The sequence below is a fragment of the Diorhabda sublineata genome, chromosome 7 (genome assembly GCF_026230105.1).
Source record: "Diorhabda sublineata isolate icDioSubl1.1 chromosome 7, icDioSubl1.1, whole genome shotgun sequence".
Lineage (NCBI taxonomy): Eukaryota > Metazoa > Arthropoda > Insecta > Coleoptera > Chrysomelidae > Diorhabda > Diorhabda sublineata.
In genome coordinates this window covers 28,076,191-28,094,071 of record NC_079480.1, presented here as the reverse complement: position 1 = coordinate 28,094,071, position 17,881 = coordinate 28,076,191, and the positions used below count along the sequence as shown (strand labels likewise).

Below are 17,881 nucleotides of genomic sequence, written 5' to 3'. Positions count from 1 at the left end.
ATACGAAACGCCATTCAGAGTATTTCGAGAGCAGAAATTGAGACTGCTATTCAATCTACTCTTCAAAGAATAAACGCTTGTATCGCAAACGATGGGCGACAATTTGAACATTTAGGTCGTCACTAGCGAAGTAGCTCAAGTTATATTTCCATTTTAACTTCCATAACCCAGTTTCCCGGTGACAGCATAAGTAATATTGACATAATAATTGAAACTATTATTAATAGAAGAAGGAAAGACAATTTTGAGGAGTCAAAAAATGTCAAAATTCGTTTGGTCAACCCGGAGTAATTTATATTTAAAGGAAAATTCTTAAAATTTACACATTTCTTAGGATATCTCGTAATAAGAAAAAGATATCGACATGCGGTTTTCGCTATTCTGTTGCTAATTTGGTCTACTTTTATATTTCTTAATTAAAACTGCATGTTTCTATTAACATTTTTCAAGGCTAGCAAGATTTTAAAAAATAAATAAATATCGCCCTCTACCGTATACGTTACTCATTAGGTTGTTTCGAAATTATAACTCTTAGATTGGTAGAAAGGAGCTCTCTTCAAAAATACTAATTTTGCCCAGATAGGTTAAGTCAAAAGTCAAAATAAAGTTTCCGCTTGTAACTTGTAAAATCAAATACACGCTGAATTTCTTGAAGATAATCATAGTTTAAATGCATCATAATTAGGCAAAATTTGTAAATTATTCATTTTATAATTTTTGGTATTTAATTACGCCCTCTGGCGGTAGACATACAACTCTGTAAATAATTTCCAGGTTTTTCTCGAGGTCACTTTTGTTATAATTTGTTTTCCCGAAGCTGTACTATAAACGGTTCCCGAGATATGGCCGAGAGCAATTCGAATTGGGACACCTGGTACATGCGGAATAAACCTGCAAACTATGGTATAAAATTGTTTTGTTGTGCGACTCCTTGGCATGTTATATGGTAGATGCAAGTCCGTATTTAGGAATAAAGACCAGTACAAATGGTTTGCCACTTGCTAACTATTTTATGACGGAGCCTACAAAATCCATCTATGGAAGTAATAACAATGTCACCGTGGATAATTGGTTTACTTCAGTTAGTTTGGCTGATGAACTACTCAAAGATCCATATAAACTAACAATAATTGGAACGCCCAGAAGTAAAAAAAAGGAAATACCACCAGTACTGCTGCCTACAAGACAGAGAAATGCAAATACATCAATGTTTTGTTATGATCAGGAGAAGGTGTTACTTTCGTACGTGTCTAGAAAGCAGAAGGTTGTACTGCTATTGTCTACAATGCATCAGGTAGGTGAAATTTCAGAAGAAACAGGAAAACCTGCGATTGTTCAGAATTACAATGAAACTAAAGTTGGTGTCGATACATTCGACCAATTGTGCACCAACATGAGCTGCAGCAGAAAAACTAAAAGATGGCCCCTGTGTGTTGTGCTATATGTTATGATCAATATGGCCAACAACAACTCCTTTGTGATTTATTCGAATAATACTTTAAAAAGGGGAGAGAAATCCCTTTCGCGATACGCGATAGATTTGAGTCGCCGCCTTGCTGATGAGAAGATTAGCGGCACCAATTTTGATGTGAAATATCCGCCAAGAAATTGCTCTAATTTTGAATATTCAAAATGATTCAAAAAATAAAATTCCTCAGGAAAAAAAGCGCAAAACGTGTTTTTACTACCCTAGTCAAAAAAGACGGATGACAACAACTTATTGCGGACAATGTGAATATCCGATCTACGGGGAGCACCGCGGAGACAGCGTTAATAAATAGGAATTTGAATTATATTTTGTTTTATCATTTTCTAATAAAGAGTTTCTACCACTTCATATGAGTTTTTCTGGAAAGATTTTTCGTACAATGCCGTCGTAAAGTTTACGTTCCGTAATGACATGACGAAGTAAGTCCCGTTATCTAGCTTATCAAGCTTCATTTTTAACTATAATTGGAATATCATGGAAATACTTGGGCACTAGAAACATTCTTTTCTTGAATTATCAGAAAACAAAAAAATCTATTCTGAAATTAACGATCCTGTAAAACGATAAGTACCCACATGAACAACGCTATTAAAATAGAACCGCATAAATCAAAACTTCGAAATCATTCACTTTTGACATCTCCAAAAAGCTTTTTTATCGCATAGTTCATCTAGGAAGCCAAGACATGTTGTATTATCCATCCCTAAAATTAATGGAAAAGAGGTAAAGCAGCTGTAAAGACAGATTAAACTGTAACAGAACAGCTGGTGATATTTTACAACCGCTATGTGCGATCCTCGATAATGTTTCTTCCTGTCGAGGGTGTGCTAAAACAGTTATTGTCGATAAGGACGTGTGTTTATACAACACAGGACAGTCTTAAGACACATTTACTTTCTTTCATTTAAAGGCACCGCATATTTGATATTTAAACAATTTTGGAGGTTCACAACTTTATTTCAAGCAATGAAACATCAATTTCTACAGGACCTGTCATCTGTTGAGATTCTAATAAAAAAAGGGATTAGGTACATAAAATTGGTATAATTGGGAGGTATAAAGGTACGAAAAGGCCACATTTAAAAAAATAAATTCGATAATAATAATTTTTCTCTAACCAGAATTTTTTTATTGTTTAAAAATTCTGCTCTATGTTAGTACTTTAAATAGATTTAGTATTTAATTGGAATTGATAGAACGATCAGTATAATTTAATATTTGAAAATGACTTTATAGAAATGTGGGGCCGCGGCTCCGCTTTGAGCAAGGTCCAATTTTGGCACACTCTCTCACCATATCGGCCGGTATTTCACGAATAAATGTTTCAATATTGGTGTCCAGTGCGTCAATCGTTGCTGGTTCATCCCTGTAGACATTAGCTTTAGCATGGCCCTAAAAGAAATAGTCCAAAGGCGTTAAATAACACGATCTAGGCCGCTAATTGACGGGCCCCAAACGTAAGATGAAGACGGCTCTCAATTTGGCCATTGTTTCGCGTGCCGTGTGTCATGTGGCACCGTCTTGTTGAAACCACATGTCATGCATGTTAAATTCTTCTATTTTGGGCAAAAGAAATCGTCAATAATCACACAGTAACAATGACGTTTCGACCATCGTCGCTTTTGAAGAAGTAAGGCCCTATGATGCCACCGACCCATAATCCACACCAAACAGTGACTTTTTCGGGATGCATTGGTAGCTCTTGCAATGCTGATCTTCACTCCAGATGCGGCAATTTTGCTTGTTGACGTATCCGTTCAACCAGAAATGAGTCGCAGAACACAATCTCCCTCCAACTTTGCCAGCGCCCCTTCACCAAATGTTAGACGTTGTGGGAGAGTGTATGGCTTCAATTCTTGCACCAGTCGTATCTTATGAGGTTTTACACCCAAATCCTTTCGCAAAATTTTCCACGTAGTGGAGTAACAGAGGCCCAATTGCTGCGAACGGCGACCAATCGACATTTCACGGTCATCAGTAACACTGGCGGATACAGCCGCAATATTTTCTTCGGTCCTCACTGTACATTTGCGTGTTAGTGGTTCGAAACTTAGTCAAGCTTCCGAATAGTTCCCTCAGTATGCCGACCAAACTGCCCATAAAATTGGAAGAAATTCGCGATGCACTCTCTTAACCGAGCATGAATTTTGATTCAATTCAATAATTTGCAAGCGTTGATCGTTTATAGACCAAACTGAACAAGTTTGACAATGACACAAGACACCATTCACGCGTGATCTGTCAAAAACAGTGTTGCCAAAAAGATACCAGCAAAAAAATCACTCAATATTTAACAAATAATAAATAAAATGATGTACGTATAGGTAATGGGAAAAATTTTAAACATTGTTTTTTCTAAGATTGACAATGATATATTGAAGTGGATGCGGCTCTGTATACTAACGACGTTCTTTTATATCCATATGCTTCTTGTCTAAATAAAAGATATAAGCCCGTTTACGCAAAATGCTTTTTACTCTAAACAAAGAAATGGTGCTCTTTGTGGTGTTTTCATCTAAATACACAAAAACGGAGGTTTTCAATTTATGACAGAATGCATTTTGATAAAAGACTGGTTTTCTAAAGTATGTTTATTTTAAGATAATATGAAACTTCCTGACAGTTGGTATTCACTCTTCCAGTAACTGTATGTAGTCAGTTGAAAATAAACAATTTTCTCAAAACTTTAACTCCTCAAACCTTTATGTTGTTTTGCTACCATAATCGAATCAATTTTAGATGAGTTGTGATAATTCCGTTTATTCAAACCAGCTGATATGAATCTTAAAATATTATTGAATAGAAGGAGCTATTTTTTAACGATAACTTATCCGCTTCTACCGAAGGTGTTTGTGATTTGTGTCAAAAAGCCTTTTCGAAAACTATAACGTCAATCAGCGTATATCTCCTATCATCTGAAGCGGGTCCTAACCCATAACGAGATTTAGCTCGAAACGTCGCACACTGGGGCAAAAAGGTTCCATACCTGGCAACAAATCAGGAATAAATATATGTCAAAGTTGATTATTATTATTAATAGGATCTGTACTACTACAAATAAAATAAAATTTAAAAAGACATTATCGTAAGATATAAATATTTTCTTCTAGTTATTTATTTACGTGATTACATATCCATACAAAAAAGATACAGCTATTACATTTCATCATCTTCAGAATCAAAAGAGTTATTCTTATCATCGCTTTCACTGTCATTAGAGTGGTCAATAATGACGAATATTAATCTCCAGTTATTGTTCTACCCTTATCCAAAAAATTAATCATGATTATTCCATGGCAATCCCAAAAAACTGGAGCAAGAACTTTTCCAGCAGATTTTTAGACACGAAACTTCTTAGGTCTTGGAGAACCAGAGTGTCGTCATTCCATCGATTGTTGAATTGTTTCTGGATCGTAGGAATGTACCCAAGTCTCATCCATAGTAACAATTCGGCTTAAGAAGTCTACATTGTTTCCAAATCGAGCACATATCGAACGCGATGCTTCTACCCTTGCACGCTTTTGGTCAACATTCAAACATTTGAGCATCCATTTTGCTGCAATTTTTCTCATGCCCAAATTGACGTAAACTATATGATGAACGCTTCTTCTTCCTTTTACGTTAGGACTAGGTCCTGTATTTTCATCAAGGGTTTGCCAGGAGTAGTTGGGATGCCGAGGACCAGCTTTCATACCACCTTATAGGTGGTCGTCCAGGAGGTCGAGTTGCAATTTTTGCTAACCGTTCATTTGTCATTCTGTCAACATGGTCTCTCCATTCTCTTCTGCGGCTCCTTGCCCATCTTACTACATCCTGAATATCGCACATGTCCCTTATTTCTTCATTTTTCTTCCGATCGAGTAACGTATGTCCTGTTATTGATCTCAGAGTCCGCATTTCTGTTGTTCTTAGGAGCCGTTTAATGGTTGTGTTCTCCGCTCTAGTTTCTATTGCATATGTCATGACCGGCCTTACGCATGTTTTATATATTCTAATTTTAGATTTTGTGCTCATGTATTTATTCCGCCAAATTAAATCTCTAAGGTATCCTGATATTAATACTGCCTTCGTTGTTTGTGCTTTTACTTCTTTAGATTTCTATCGCTTGTTATGTTTGTCCCTAGATATTTGAAGGACATCACTTGTTCTACACTCTGATCGTAGATCTCATTCGTATGAAATATTCAGTGCTTCGGATATCCGTTTTAGCACAATTCGACGGTCTGATAAAATCATATTATGAACTGCATCGAAATTTTCGGAGACTGGCACAGAAACTGGCCTTACCGATCGGTCATCATCTTCAATGGAAAATTTACCTCTTTTGAAGCTTGCCTTTTAAATACAAGTACTTGATGATGGCTCGATACTTTAATTTTTCGATTTTCACAATTTCGGTGGACATCTTTCTTCTTTTAATTTATTGCGTAACTCTGGTTTACTTTTTTGACGTCAAACTTTACACTGACACTTCTAATAATTTATTGTTCGTTGCTATGGTAACGCAATATTTTGTTTATGCATGTAACTGGTCTAGGCTGACTAAATATCAATACATACTCTTACACTATTGCTTTAACGATAAAATACAAATAAAATGATGTGTGGCACCACTGGGTACCCATTTCTTATTATTCTCACAATAAATTTTGTTTCTTTTAATGGTGTAGTTTAATTAGACCTTTAGTGTTGAGAATTGGCAACGGTGGGGTGCGAGGAGCGCACACTAACTGTGTCGAATCCCAAAGATTGTTAGTTGTGCGCACAAGAAAATTTGAAGCAAAGAGCTAAAGAGCAAACATACAAAAGTTTGAATAATTATTATCATTAAGACAAATCGAAAAACAATCAGCAACATCTAAAATTTTCCAAAATGAGCAAATGTTCAATATTATATAAAATATTGAATAAAAATTGGTAGAAAAAATTATTTTTTCTAAGAAAATACCCACCATTTTTGGTATTAGTTTCAAAATAATTAGAAACTTACATATTTTGAATTTTCCACAAAAAAGCCTTTTAGTTTGAGAATGGTTAGGTTAGGTTAGGAGACTATGACTATAATCGCATTGATGAGAAAGTATTAACTCTTTGTCAATCTCTTGTTAACTCTTTTATAATTTTTCTTCTTTCATTTACGGTAATAAACATTTCAAGTCAAATACAGGGATTGAAGATACGGTCTTTATACATGCAAATGTACGCTCGATGCACCCTACTATACAATCTGTGAGCTCAATGCAACAAAGTAAGGGTAATTAATTAATTAAATAAGCAAGCAATGTAACAAATTTGGCAAATTTTCGTTTTCATTAATGTTAATTCTTCTATAACCAAAATAAATGCACTTTTCTCCGGATCAGTTTCATAGTACCGTCCAATTGAATGGCTTTTCTTCCAGTTGAAGTTTTATATGCTACCTTAATACTTCCATTATTCTATTGCTTGAAAATTCTTGTTGCTTCTCTAATTTTGGTCGTAAATGAACACTTAGAACACATACTTTAAATTTCATGTACATTTAAATAATATTAACCTTTCCATATGCACGGTTAAATTGCCAATTTATCATTATTTTGCGTGGTACAACCACAAGACTATACAAATAAAACAGAAGTGTAAATCTTATGCTGGGATAGAAATTTTAATCCTCTCTAAGAAAGTTGTTCGGCTAAATTTAAAACTATATAAATAACAAACCAAAAATTATATTTTAGAAGAAATGCTAAACATTTTATTTCATATTGGGGCTTCTAAATCATAAAAATGATGCTTTTCAAATCAACTTTAGTTGTAAATATGACATATAGACGAAATAATTTATATTTTCAGTACTGTTCACTACTTTTGCAATTTACAGCTTTCAGAGATTATTGCCGTTTTGCAGGTAGTCAAGACGAAATATCTTGAGCCTTTTATGAATGTGTTCCGTAGTATTTTAGGTTTCAAGTTTCCCGTCAAACTGTAAAAGAAGTCCTAATTACTTTGCCGTCATTTTGATAAACTGTTGTCTCAGGACAACTGACATAGATATCAAGATTCGATATAGCAATTGATCAATTTGAATGATTCCTCATTTTGTGTCAAGTCCTTTCCTCAGATTTTTCACTTCTCTAATCTGAGTAACCACAAGAAGTGTATTTTTATGTCTTCCAGAATTGGATTTATTCCAATAAGAATTTAGTTGGTAATTCAAGCAGAAGTCGGCGAAATTATCGAAAAAGGTTCAAACAAAACAAGTTCGTGCTTCAGATAGTTGGGTCTGTGTTATGATAACACGTGCTCGTCGAGTGAATGCGTTTTTAGAATGAATAATTGATACCTACAAGTTAACGCTTCAAGAGATTTTTTCACGTCGTATCTGTGTACGAGCACCGATTACGAAACTATATTCACCGAATTTCAAAAACAATTTCCGAACTCGCCGCAACCAAATAGTTCAATTCAAGTGTGGAAGACATACCAAAAATTCTTAAAAAAGGGCTCCGTTGCCGACACGCTGTATTATGGACCGGTATCTATAAGAACTAACGAAAATATGTCCAGCGCTTGGTAAATTATTATTCCTCTTCGAAAAACTGCATCTTACATCTTTCTCTCTCCCCCCATTTCCAGACTACATTGGACAACGAAAAATTGAAGTTTCCATAACGAGATCTTACTTTCGACATGATTTTGATATGGAAATTTCCATTTGGTAAACACCGAATGACTGATCTTGTTACCCAACTTTTTATAACAAAATTTTTATTTCGTGTGAATTTTTTTCAAATAGTTATTGAAAAAAAAAATACATATTCATTATTCACCGAGACGGTAGCAGCACCCAGTGTTTCTTTGTTCATTGTTAAGAGATAATAAGGCATTATAAACATGCATTCACAACGTTCATTAAGAACTTCCTCAGTTTATGTTAAGGGAAAAATTAACAAAAGACGGTTGCGGACGTCGTACATTTCCTGAGATTGTCTTTGAAAAAATTACATCGTGCTTGAGACACCGCCAATTTTCTACGCGTCTAACAACCACTGCTATTACAAGGAAACATTAATTAATAATTGTTTGTCTGTATCTCAATGGTTCTTTAAGGTTGATAATAAACAATAAATATCGAATTTATTGCTTTCCAAGGTTACAACAATGGTACGAATTGTACATGGTACTTTATGAGAAATTGTAGCTTCAATCACATTTGTAGAAGCCCCTATTTCACTTTTATCAATCAAACTTTTCGATTGCTGATATTGAGCTATCCCAGACTATCGAAAGGAGCTTCTTCAGTTTGTTCAAACCGAGGAGAAACTCAATGGAGCACTATTTGATTTGATGATAAATAAAGATTTTGTAGTTTTGGTAACATTACCGTAGGAGACTGTATAGACTTCCTAGCAAGCGATAAGCTCGGTGTAAAAGTGGCGAAACAGTAAACACTGATAGAGAAATTGATCTGGTTTGGGTTGGTATCAAGTTGGAAGCTCGTAAGGAGTTGGTTGTGATTCGGGGAGGTCTTTGTAGAAAAAGTTGCATGATAACTTATGCCCTCACGAGCTGGAGTAGTACAGAATTATCTCAAAGTAGTAGAAATTGCTACTCTAACATGACCTGCAGAACCTATTGAACATTTATCGGATGATATGGGTCAGAGGACTACCTTACTAACTCTTCCTAGTAGCTTATTTGAGCTACTGCATGTTATCGCTCTCAATATATATCATTCCAACCCTCCAAGCGAACCTACAATTATTTGAAACAAGGTCATATTTCTCTTTTACAGTTTCAAACCTTAGCTTGCTAAGCTGAACAAGAAAGTGAAAGTATTAATGATGATTAACAGTTCGACGTTCAGGAGCCCAATGAAGGTTCACAATCCCATAAATGTAGGAATAAAACAGTCATGATTCTTCCATTGCATGAACTGGGTCTTTCTGTCGGGAACATAAGTTAAAAACCTTTATAAATCACTTATTTTTATCCATTCAATTAGTTTAAAATCATTTTTAATAGCAAACAAAGCATCAGTAGAAACATTTTTGCGGTTTCTTGCTTTTCAAACTCGACTAATCTGACACATACTTTATGCATAGCATCAATTAATGAGATCTCATAACATACACGTGCGTTTTGAGAAGAAAACTTAAACTTCTTGGTTTAATTAAATTAAAATAAAATTTTCATCTGTGTAAGCCTTTATTTGGTCAATTAAAAAACATAAAAACTTTTAGCATTAGCGAGATATATTTGGGATTGAAAGAGTGATGCCCCTAAATGTAGGCAGTACATTATACAATTTCTCTTAAAATAGAACACGTTTTCTTAAGTAGCATGCTATGAAAATAAATGCCATGTCATTTATATTGTCAATTTCTTCAACAAAATATGATTGTATCCGAACATTTTCTCAACTTTACCTACGAATATGTCTGATAGTAGTGAAAGTGATGAAATTATGAGAACTCCACCGAAGACTTTAGAAAAAGCTCTAGCTACCACACATAATTTGTTACCACTAAAATCCAAAGAGAGGTACGAAATTACCTATCTAAAGTTTAAGGATTGGCGACACAAGCATAACGTTAAATCCTTTTCGGAGAATGCTTCTTTTATTTCTTAATTACTGGAATGAAAAATGCATAAAACAGGTTGTGGGGATAAACATAATCGGTAATACACCACGTAAAATTGCTGGAAATCTTGAGCTGCCGGAACCAAAGCAATATACCGGCCATTGTTTCGGGAGATCAATCTCTTAAAAATAAAAAAGACAACGCATTACGAATATCGGAGGCAATTACCAATTATCAATCTTCGTCTTCTGATGTACCGAGCAGTACTACAATTATGAATAACCATTCATCTTCATTAAATAATAAGGCACAATCGATTTACAATAATTGTTCAATTGTTATTAAAAACTATTATAATAGAGTTCAAAAAATTGCGGTGTTTTTTATTTAATGGAATAAAATGAATGGGCGTAGAAAAAGTATAGTACGTTACACGAGTTGTAAGCCCATTACGCACTCATGAAATTTTTAACTTCGTGCGTAATGGTTTACTTACAACTCTTATTACGTAATATACTATAAACGTGTATGCGTAAAAAATTCACTGCCATTTAAATAAATGTTTAAATTGGTTTTTTTCGCAAGCTTCACTTGAAATTTTACAACAACGTTGTACTCTTACTGCAAACAACTCAGTCACAATTTTCGGTTTCAAGTTTCAGACAGATCTCTTCGATTCCGCCCCTTAAAGTACTAAATATCATTTTTCTATTGCAGGTGTTAAAAAAGTAACATCTTCAAAATAGGCTACTACGATAAGGATCTTAAAATGACCCTACAAGCTGCAGAATCACCTGTCAGATATGGTATACCTCTAGAATGGGAACGAGTTTCTTATTACAGGAACGAACTTTCACATACGTACGATGAAGATGAACTACCCAGAGGTGAGTTTTAAAAAAGTCTACCACAAAATATTACATAATTTATTACATGTTTCCTTGGGGAAATAGGATACACATTTAGTTCTTTAGTTGTAATCTCTACAAAATATATGAACAGATCTAGTCCACAGTCAGAACCCGTCCTACAGTCCGACAAACTTTATCTCAATGAATTTTTTCGAAAGTGCTGCTTTTTCGAGCTAGAAATTGCGAAACATGTCGAATTCACGAGTTGTTTAGTAATAAGTATGTGCTTAAATTTAATGCATTCGGTAGCTATTATGACAAGCAATTTGAAAAAAAATTGTCCGACAAAATAACTGCTACTTTGAGCTTGTCCGACGCCTCGAATATGACGAATATAAGGGGGCAATTTTTGCAAAACAAATATCGTTTATTTCGTTATAGTTTATTCCGTGCCAATTTTTTTAGTGATTTTATATACAATAAAATTCTCATAGTGTCCGACAAATTCCCTGCTGCGTTTTGGTGGTCGACAGTTTAAATATGACGATTTCGAGTGGTTTTGTTTTGCGATGAATATATGCTCAATGTTAATTTCGCAACATGTCGAATTCACGAGTTGTTTAGTAATAAGTATGTGCTTAAATTTAATGCATTCGGTAGCTATTATGACAAGCAATTCAAAAAAAATGTCCGACAAAATAACTGCTACTTTGAGCTTGTCCGACGCCTCGAATATAACGAATATAAGGGAGTAATTTTTGCAATAAAATTAAAGTTTAGTTCGTGCCAATTGTTTAGTAATTTTATATATAATCAAATTCTCATAGTGTCCGACAAATTCCCTTCTGCGTTTTTGAGGTCGAAAGTTTAAATATGACGATTTCGAGTGGTTTTGTTTTGCGATGAATATATGCTCAATGTTAATTTCGAAACATGTCGAATTCATGAGTTGTTTAGTAATAAGTATGTGCTTAAATTTAATGCATTCGGTAGCTATTATGACAAGCAATTCAAAAAAAATGTCCGACAAAATAACTGCTACTTTGAGCTTGTCCGACGCCTCGAATATAACGAATATAAGGGAGTAATTTTTGCAATAAAATTAAAGTTTAGTTCGTGCCAATTGTTTAGTAATTTTATATACAATAAAATTCTCATAGTGTCCGACAAATTCCCTTCTGCGTTTTTGAGGTCGACAGTTTAAATATGACGATTTCGAGTGGTTTTGTTTTGCGATGAATATATGCTCAATGTTAATTTCGAAACATGTCGAATTCACGAGTTGTTTAGTAATAAATATGTGCTTAAATTTAATGCATTCGGTAGCTATTATGACAAGAAATTCTAAAAAAAATTGTCCGACAAAATAACTGCTACTTTGAGCTTGTCCGACGCCTCGAATATGACAAATATAAGGGAATAATTTTTGCAATACAAATAAAGTTTAGTTCGTGCCAATTGTTTAGTAATTTTATATATAATCAAATTCTCATAGTGTCCGGCAAATTCCCTACTGCGTTTCTGAGGTCGACAGTTTAAATATGACGATTTCGTGTGGTTTTGTTTTGCGATAAATATATGCTCAATGTTAATTTCGAAACATGTCGAATTCATGAGTTGTTTAGTAATAAGTATGTGCTTAAATTTAATGCATTCGGTAGCTATTATGACAAGCAATTCAAAAAAAATGTCCGACAAAATAACTGCTACTTTGAGCTTGTCCGACGCCTCGAATATAACGAATATAAGGGAGTAATTTTTGCAATAAAATTAAAGTTTAGTTCGTGCCAATTGTTTAGTAATTTTATATACAATAAAATTCTCATAGTGTCCGACAAATTCCCTTCTGCGTTTTTGAGGTCGACAGTTTAAATATGACGATTTCGAGTGGTTTTGTTTTGCGATGAATATATGCTCAATGTTAATTTCGAAACATGTCGAATTCACGAGTTGTTTAGTAATAAATATGTGCTTAAATTTAATGCATTCGGTAGCTATTATGACAAGAAATTCTAAAAAAAATTGTCCGACAAAATAACTGCTACTTTGAGCTTGTCCGACGCCTCGAATATGACAAATATAAGGGAGTAATTTTTGCAATACAAATAAAGTTTAGTTCGTGCCAATTGTTTAGTAATTTTATATATAATCAAATTCTCATAGTGTCCGGCAAATTCCCTACTGCGTTTCTGAGGTCGACAGTTTAAATATGACGATTTCGAGTGGTTTTGTTTTGCGATGAATATATGCTCAATTTTAATTTTTTTTACTTTAAAATTGAGAATGAAACATGTTCTTTAATATTTTCCGACAAACTTTCTGCTGCAAAATGCTTAAAAATGTCAAAAAAGAGTTTTTTTTCATTCCAACTCTTACTGTATGTTTTTTTTGCATAAAAACCCTAATAGAAAAGTTGTTTAAAATTAAAATTCATATTTATATTCAAATATGTATTTGTTTGAAATTCCCTCTTCATGGTTACAGAACTTACTTCAGACTTATTCAGCAATTATGAGCGAATAGCTCCCAGTATAAATCCCGCCTAAAATTAGTTTACTGCAGTGAAAACGTGTATCAATTCAGTTTAACTTTTTACGTTTTTTATTACAAAACAAATGGAGTGTTATATTTGTAAATCTTTATGCGATAGTCCTGGTTATCAAGAAAAAGAGAAGAAGTATTATAAAAAATTTTCCAAAGAAATATGGTCATATTTATTTATAGTAAAAAATAGGTATTTATGCAACAAGTGAGTAAAGTAATATTTTTTTTCGCGAGTGGGATTGCAATTCCTACGAGTGAAAAGAAGTTACTTTACTCACGAGTTTCACACAAAAATTTGTTTGCGTCCGTAGACATAAAAAAATTCGACAAAACTTTTATCAATTTTTATTTTATAATTGTAATATTAAAAGTACAACTGTGAGCATTATTAATTTGAAGTGAAGAAGTTATATTACTATTGGTACTTGAATTGACAGCATTTAACGAGTTCAAAGAAATAACATCGTTTATAGTTGTATTAGTACTTATTGTATTGTTGGTAGGATCGAGACGATGTTGCTTGAAGTCTCACTAGTTATTCCCGTTAAAATTTACCCTCCGCAACTGTGTTGGATTTCCACCCAAAAAATACATCTAAATTATCAGACAAAAGACATTTAACCCGTTCCATCTTCCATATCGAGTTTACTATTATTGGCTAACAAACACAACCGAAATAACAACTTGCTCTAATTTTGACAGGATTTAATTGACAAATGCCTATTAACTTAAACACTGCAATCCTTTCAGTAAAATGACAGTAAATTCAAACATTACATGGATTAGACTGTGGATTTCTTACAATTTTTTAAGAAATACATCCTCGAAGATGTATGCTATACTTTTTATAAATTTAGAAATTATGTCCATATTGTATCTGAAATAATATCTAAAGACATAAATATTCTTCTTCTTATTTTAAGACTATGTCTTGTGTTTTCAAAGAGGCACCCTAAGTTGTGACTCCGAGGACCAGCTCTCATACCAGCGCTTTGGTGGTCTTCCAGGCGGTCTACTTGTATTGGGTCTCTCTTCCTTTGCGATTTTCGCCAGTCGATCGTCGTCCATTCTATTGACATAATCTCTCCATGCTCTTCTTCTAGTTCTGGCTCATCTCACTATATCCGGAACGTCACACATTCTTCTAATTTCATTGCTCTTTATTCTGTCTCTTAGTGTTTTCCCTGTGATTGAACGTAATGTCTTCATCTCGGCCGTTCTAAGAATCCGCTTAGTAGTTGCAGTCTCCGCCCTCGTTTCTATGGCGTATGTCATTACTGGTCTGACACAAGTTTTATATATCCGTGTTTTGCTTTCGATACTTAAAAATTTATTCCTCCATATCACGGTTCGAAGGAATCCTGATATCCTAGATGCTGCTGTTGTTTGCGTTTTGACTTCTTGTTTCAAGTTCCTATTGATCTTGATGTTAACTCCTAAATATTTGAAAGACATAACCTGCTCTACACTTTTATTATAAATAAATAAAAACATAAATATTTTATAAAACTAATTATATATTGTTTTGGTTCTAGATCCCAGACAATGGACACGAGAAAACGTTGCGGAATGGTTAAGACACGTGATGTCAGTACACAATCTTCCAGAAATACCACCTTCAAGATTCCTAATGAACGGAAAAGCTCTTTGCCTGATGTCACCCAGTATGTTCCTCAGCAGAGTTCCTTTAGGTGGTAAATTACTATACAAAGATTTCCAGTTAAGATTATGCGCAGCTCTGTATTCGAGAAGTTAAATTGGTTGCTACATGGATTTATTTATTATTATTTTAAGAAGAATTTTTATACTTTAATAACATTGGAGAGTGTAACAATAGTTTGGCATTGCTTAGACCCAAATGCATTTTCTGATTTATTTCAAAACCTGTACTAGTCCAGGCTACCAAGGTTAAAATGAGTCATGAATCTGCATCGATTTGCATGAAAATTTGGAATTAAGCTTGACTTATCCTTATCTTCAAAATCTCCCCTTTGTCGATACGTGCTTATTACTCTTATGGGTGAAAACTACCTCTTATTGCAAAAAATCAATAAAATCATAAGTATAAGCATTTAATGAGTAGAAAAATAGGTTTGAATAAAAGTTATTTAATGCTTTAATATATTATTTATGATTTTTGAACCCTACTTGATTTATTTCCATGTATATCCATTATAAAGCACCCCCGGTTAATATAAAATTTTAAAAAATATCATTTAATTACTTTATGGTACCTTACTTATATTAAATTGACTCTTTTGTTTGTGTTTAACTCAAATATTTTGCAACCCAAATGTTCAACTATCATAAATCATTCCTTATTTCGAAAAAAAATGAAAAAAAAAATATTTATAGACGTATTTGTTCTCTTTGTGATGATTTATTTATTTCACATAAAAATCTTTTCATCTGTTTTGACTTGAATATTTTGTATTTATAATTTTCAACCCCTATAAATTATCCCCTATTTCGTAAAAAATTGAAAAAAAATATTTACTGACGTACTTATACAATTTTTTAATTTATTTCAATTTGACATTTTTTTATCTCCTAACTTGAATTTTATGTAATTAGAATTTTTAACCCCTATAAATCATCCCTTATAACAAAAAAATGAAAAAATTTACAATATTTATATACTTCCAAAATCTACCTGCTCCAAAATTTAAGTAAGGTGTATTTCGTTTTTTGGACATATCTCCGATAATTTTCAAGCAAAATAATTGATCAAAACGTAGATTTATGGGGAATTTTATAACCCATAAGTTTATAAACGTTTCAAATTTCTTTAGCACTCATATTTTTAAAAGGCAACGTTTAAAAGGTTCGAAAATTGTATCAGCCAGACGTTGTCTGTCAGTTAGAAAAAATTTAATAAAGCAAAATATTTGTTACAAAAAATTTTAACTTTTTGTTCTGTATCGATTTTATGTATATCTAATAGTTTTTCAGAAATTTTGAAAAAACGATGAAATTTTTAACAATTTCGAAAATAATTTTTCGACTTTCAACATAATTTTGTTTGAAATCAAGCATTCTAAATCGTTCAAACTTCCAGAAATCATTATTAGTACGTAAATAAAGTAAATCATCACATTATATTTTTATTACCATTTAGGTACTAAGGTTGAAATTGAGGTTTTCTTCTACAAAAAGAATATAAATTGATTTTATTTCGGTCATAACTTTTATACTAAAGAGTTATACTAACTCTCATTTTGAAGATTTTTAAAAGTACTTTGAAAAATATTATATGCAATTACGTTGAAAAGTTTACCGTCTTTCCGTTACTCGACGTTGAATTTTTAAAAAATTTTCTTTCAAAAAATTTCAACCTTCAATAAATGATAACTCAGTTCATATTATGCCTAAACCAAATTTAAAAAAATTTCTTTGTTTTTTATAAGCTTCATTTTTTTACTCACACTTTTTCAGGTAAAATCAAAAGTATTCGAGTTATTCATGAAAAATATTTTTTTTACTGAAAATCCCAAGTTTTCAATCGTGAATAACTAAAAATCTATTGATTTTTGCAAAAAAAATGCTTAGAACATTTTTTTTTGAAAAGTTGGTCAATTTCCGCGGTTATTTTCAACATAACAATTTTCACTCCCTAGTTGGGGTAGAACACACCCCTAAAATCGAAGCAGGTTCATGGAAATCGAAGGTGAAAACCTATGTATCCTGGACTATATGTATCTTGAACACAAACATACAAATGATTTCTCTATGAGTCTGGACATAAGGACTTCAGTGTTCATTGGACATCTTCTAGGTTCTGATTTTGTATAATACCAGAAAAGATTTAATTTTATGTTCATCTACCTCAGTATTAAAACTGTTGTTTTATGAAAATTATGTAAAATATGACTGACTTCTATGTAATAAGTGATTTATTTGTATATTTTGTTTGGCCTAGTCATGTATATATATATATATATAAAACTGAAAATATATTGATTTAAAAAAACTTTGTTATTGTTTATTGGTCTGAAAACATACCCAAGTTTTACCTGTAAAAAGACACTAATTATATTGAAATATACTTTGAAACAATCTAGTGGAACAAACATGTATTTTATATCGTCAAAATGACTTAGAAAACGTATCGAAATATAGTAGAAAATGAGAATTCAAACCTAGATAATATGATAGCCTCCAGAGCAAGGGTGGGGCAGTAGTGGCGATCTCCTCCCAAGCAAAGTACAAAACAATAAATAAAAATTAAAAAATCAATCTCAGCTTAAACCAATATTAGCTTATTGGGAAATAAGTATTGTATTATATGATGAATCTATATATAGCAAGTGAATTTGTTTGCACGGAAAATAGCTTTTAATAATCAACTTTATCGAAATAGATTGTAGATAAGTTTTCTATTATATTTCTGTCACTTGACAACGAGCTGATCGAACATTCAAAACTTAGAAGCT

At 32.8% G+C, this 17,881-nt stretch overlaps 2 protein-coding genes across 3 annotated transcripts in view; both read left to right on the top strand.

Annotated features, from left to right (window-relative positions):
* LOC130446367 (transcription factor ETV7) overlaps window positions 1-17,418 on the top strand; it is a 29,750-nt gene extending 12,332 nt beyond the window's left edge. Inside the window, exons 2-3 of one of the 2 annotated variants that reach the window (XM_056782586.1) lie at window positions 10,771-10,940; window positions 14,984-17,418. In XM_056782586.1, the coding sequence (XP_056638564.1) occupies window positions 10,823-10,940; window positions 14,984-15,204 (339 nt within the window). In that variant the 5' untranslated portion in view covers window positions 10,771-10,822 and the 3' untranslated portion in view covers window positions 15,205-17,418. The remainder of the gene's footprint in view (window positions 1-10,770; window positions 10,941-14,983) is intronic. The other variant, XM_056782587.1, reaches the window with a different exon arrangement.
* Window positions 944-1,636, top strand: LOC130447121 (piggyBac transposable element-derived protein 4-like). The gene has a single exon (XM_056783777.1). The coding sequence runs from the start codon at window positions 944-946 to the stop codon at window positions 1,634-1,636; it is 693 nt and encodes a 230-aa protein (XP_056639755.1).
* Window positions 17,419-17,881: the final 463 nt, after the last annotated feature.

What these genes read in the sequence shown, in the direction of transcription:
- LOC130447121 (XM_056783777.1), top strand. Translation starts at nt 944, where the DNA reads ATGGTAGATGCAAGTCCGTATTTAGGAATAAAGACCAGTACAAATGGT.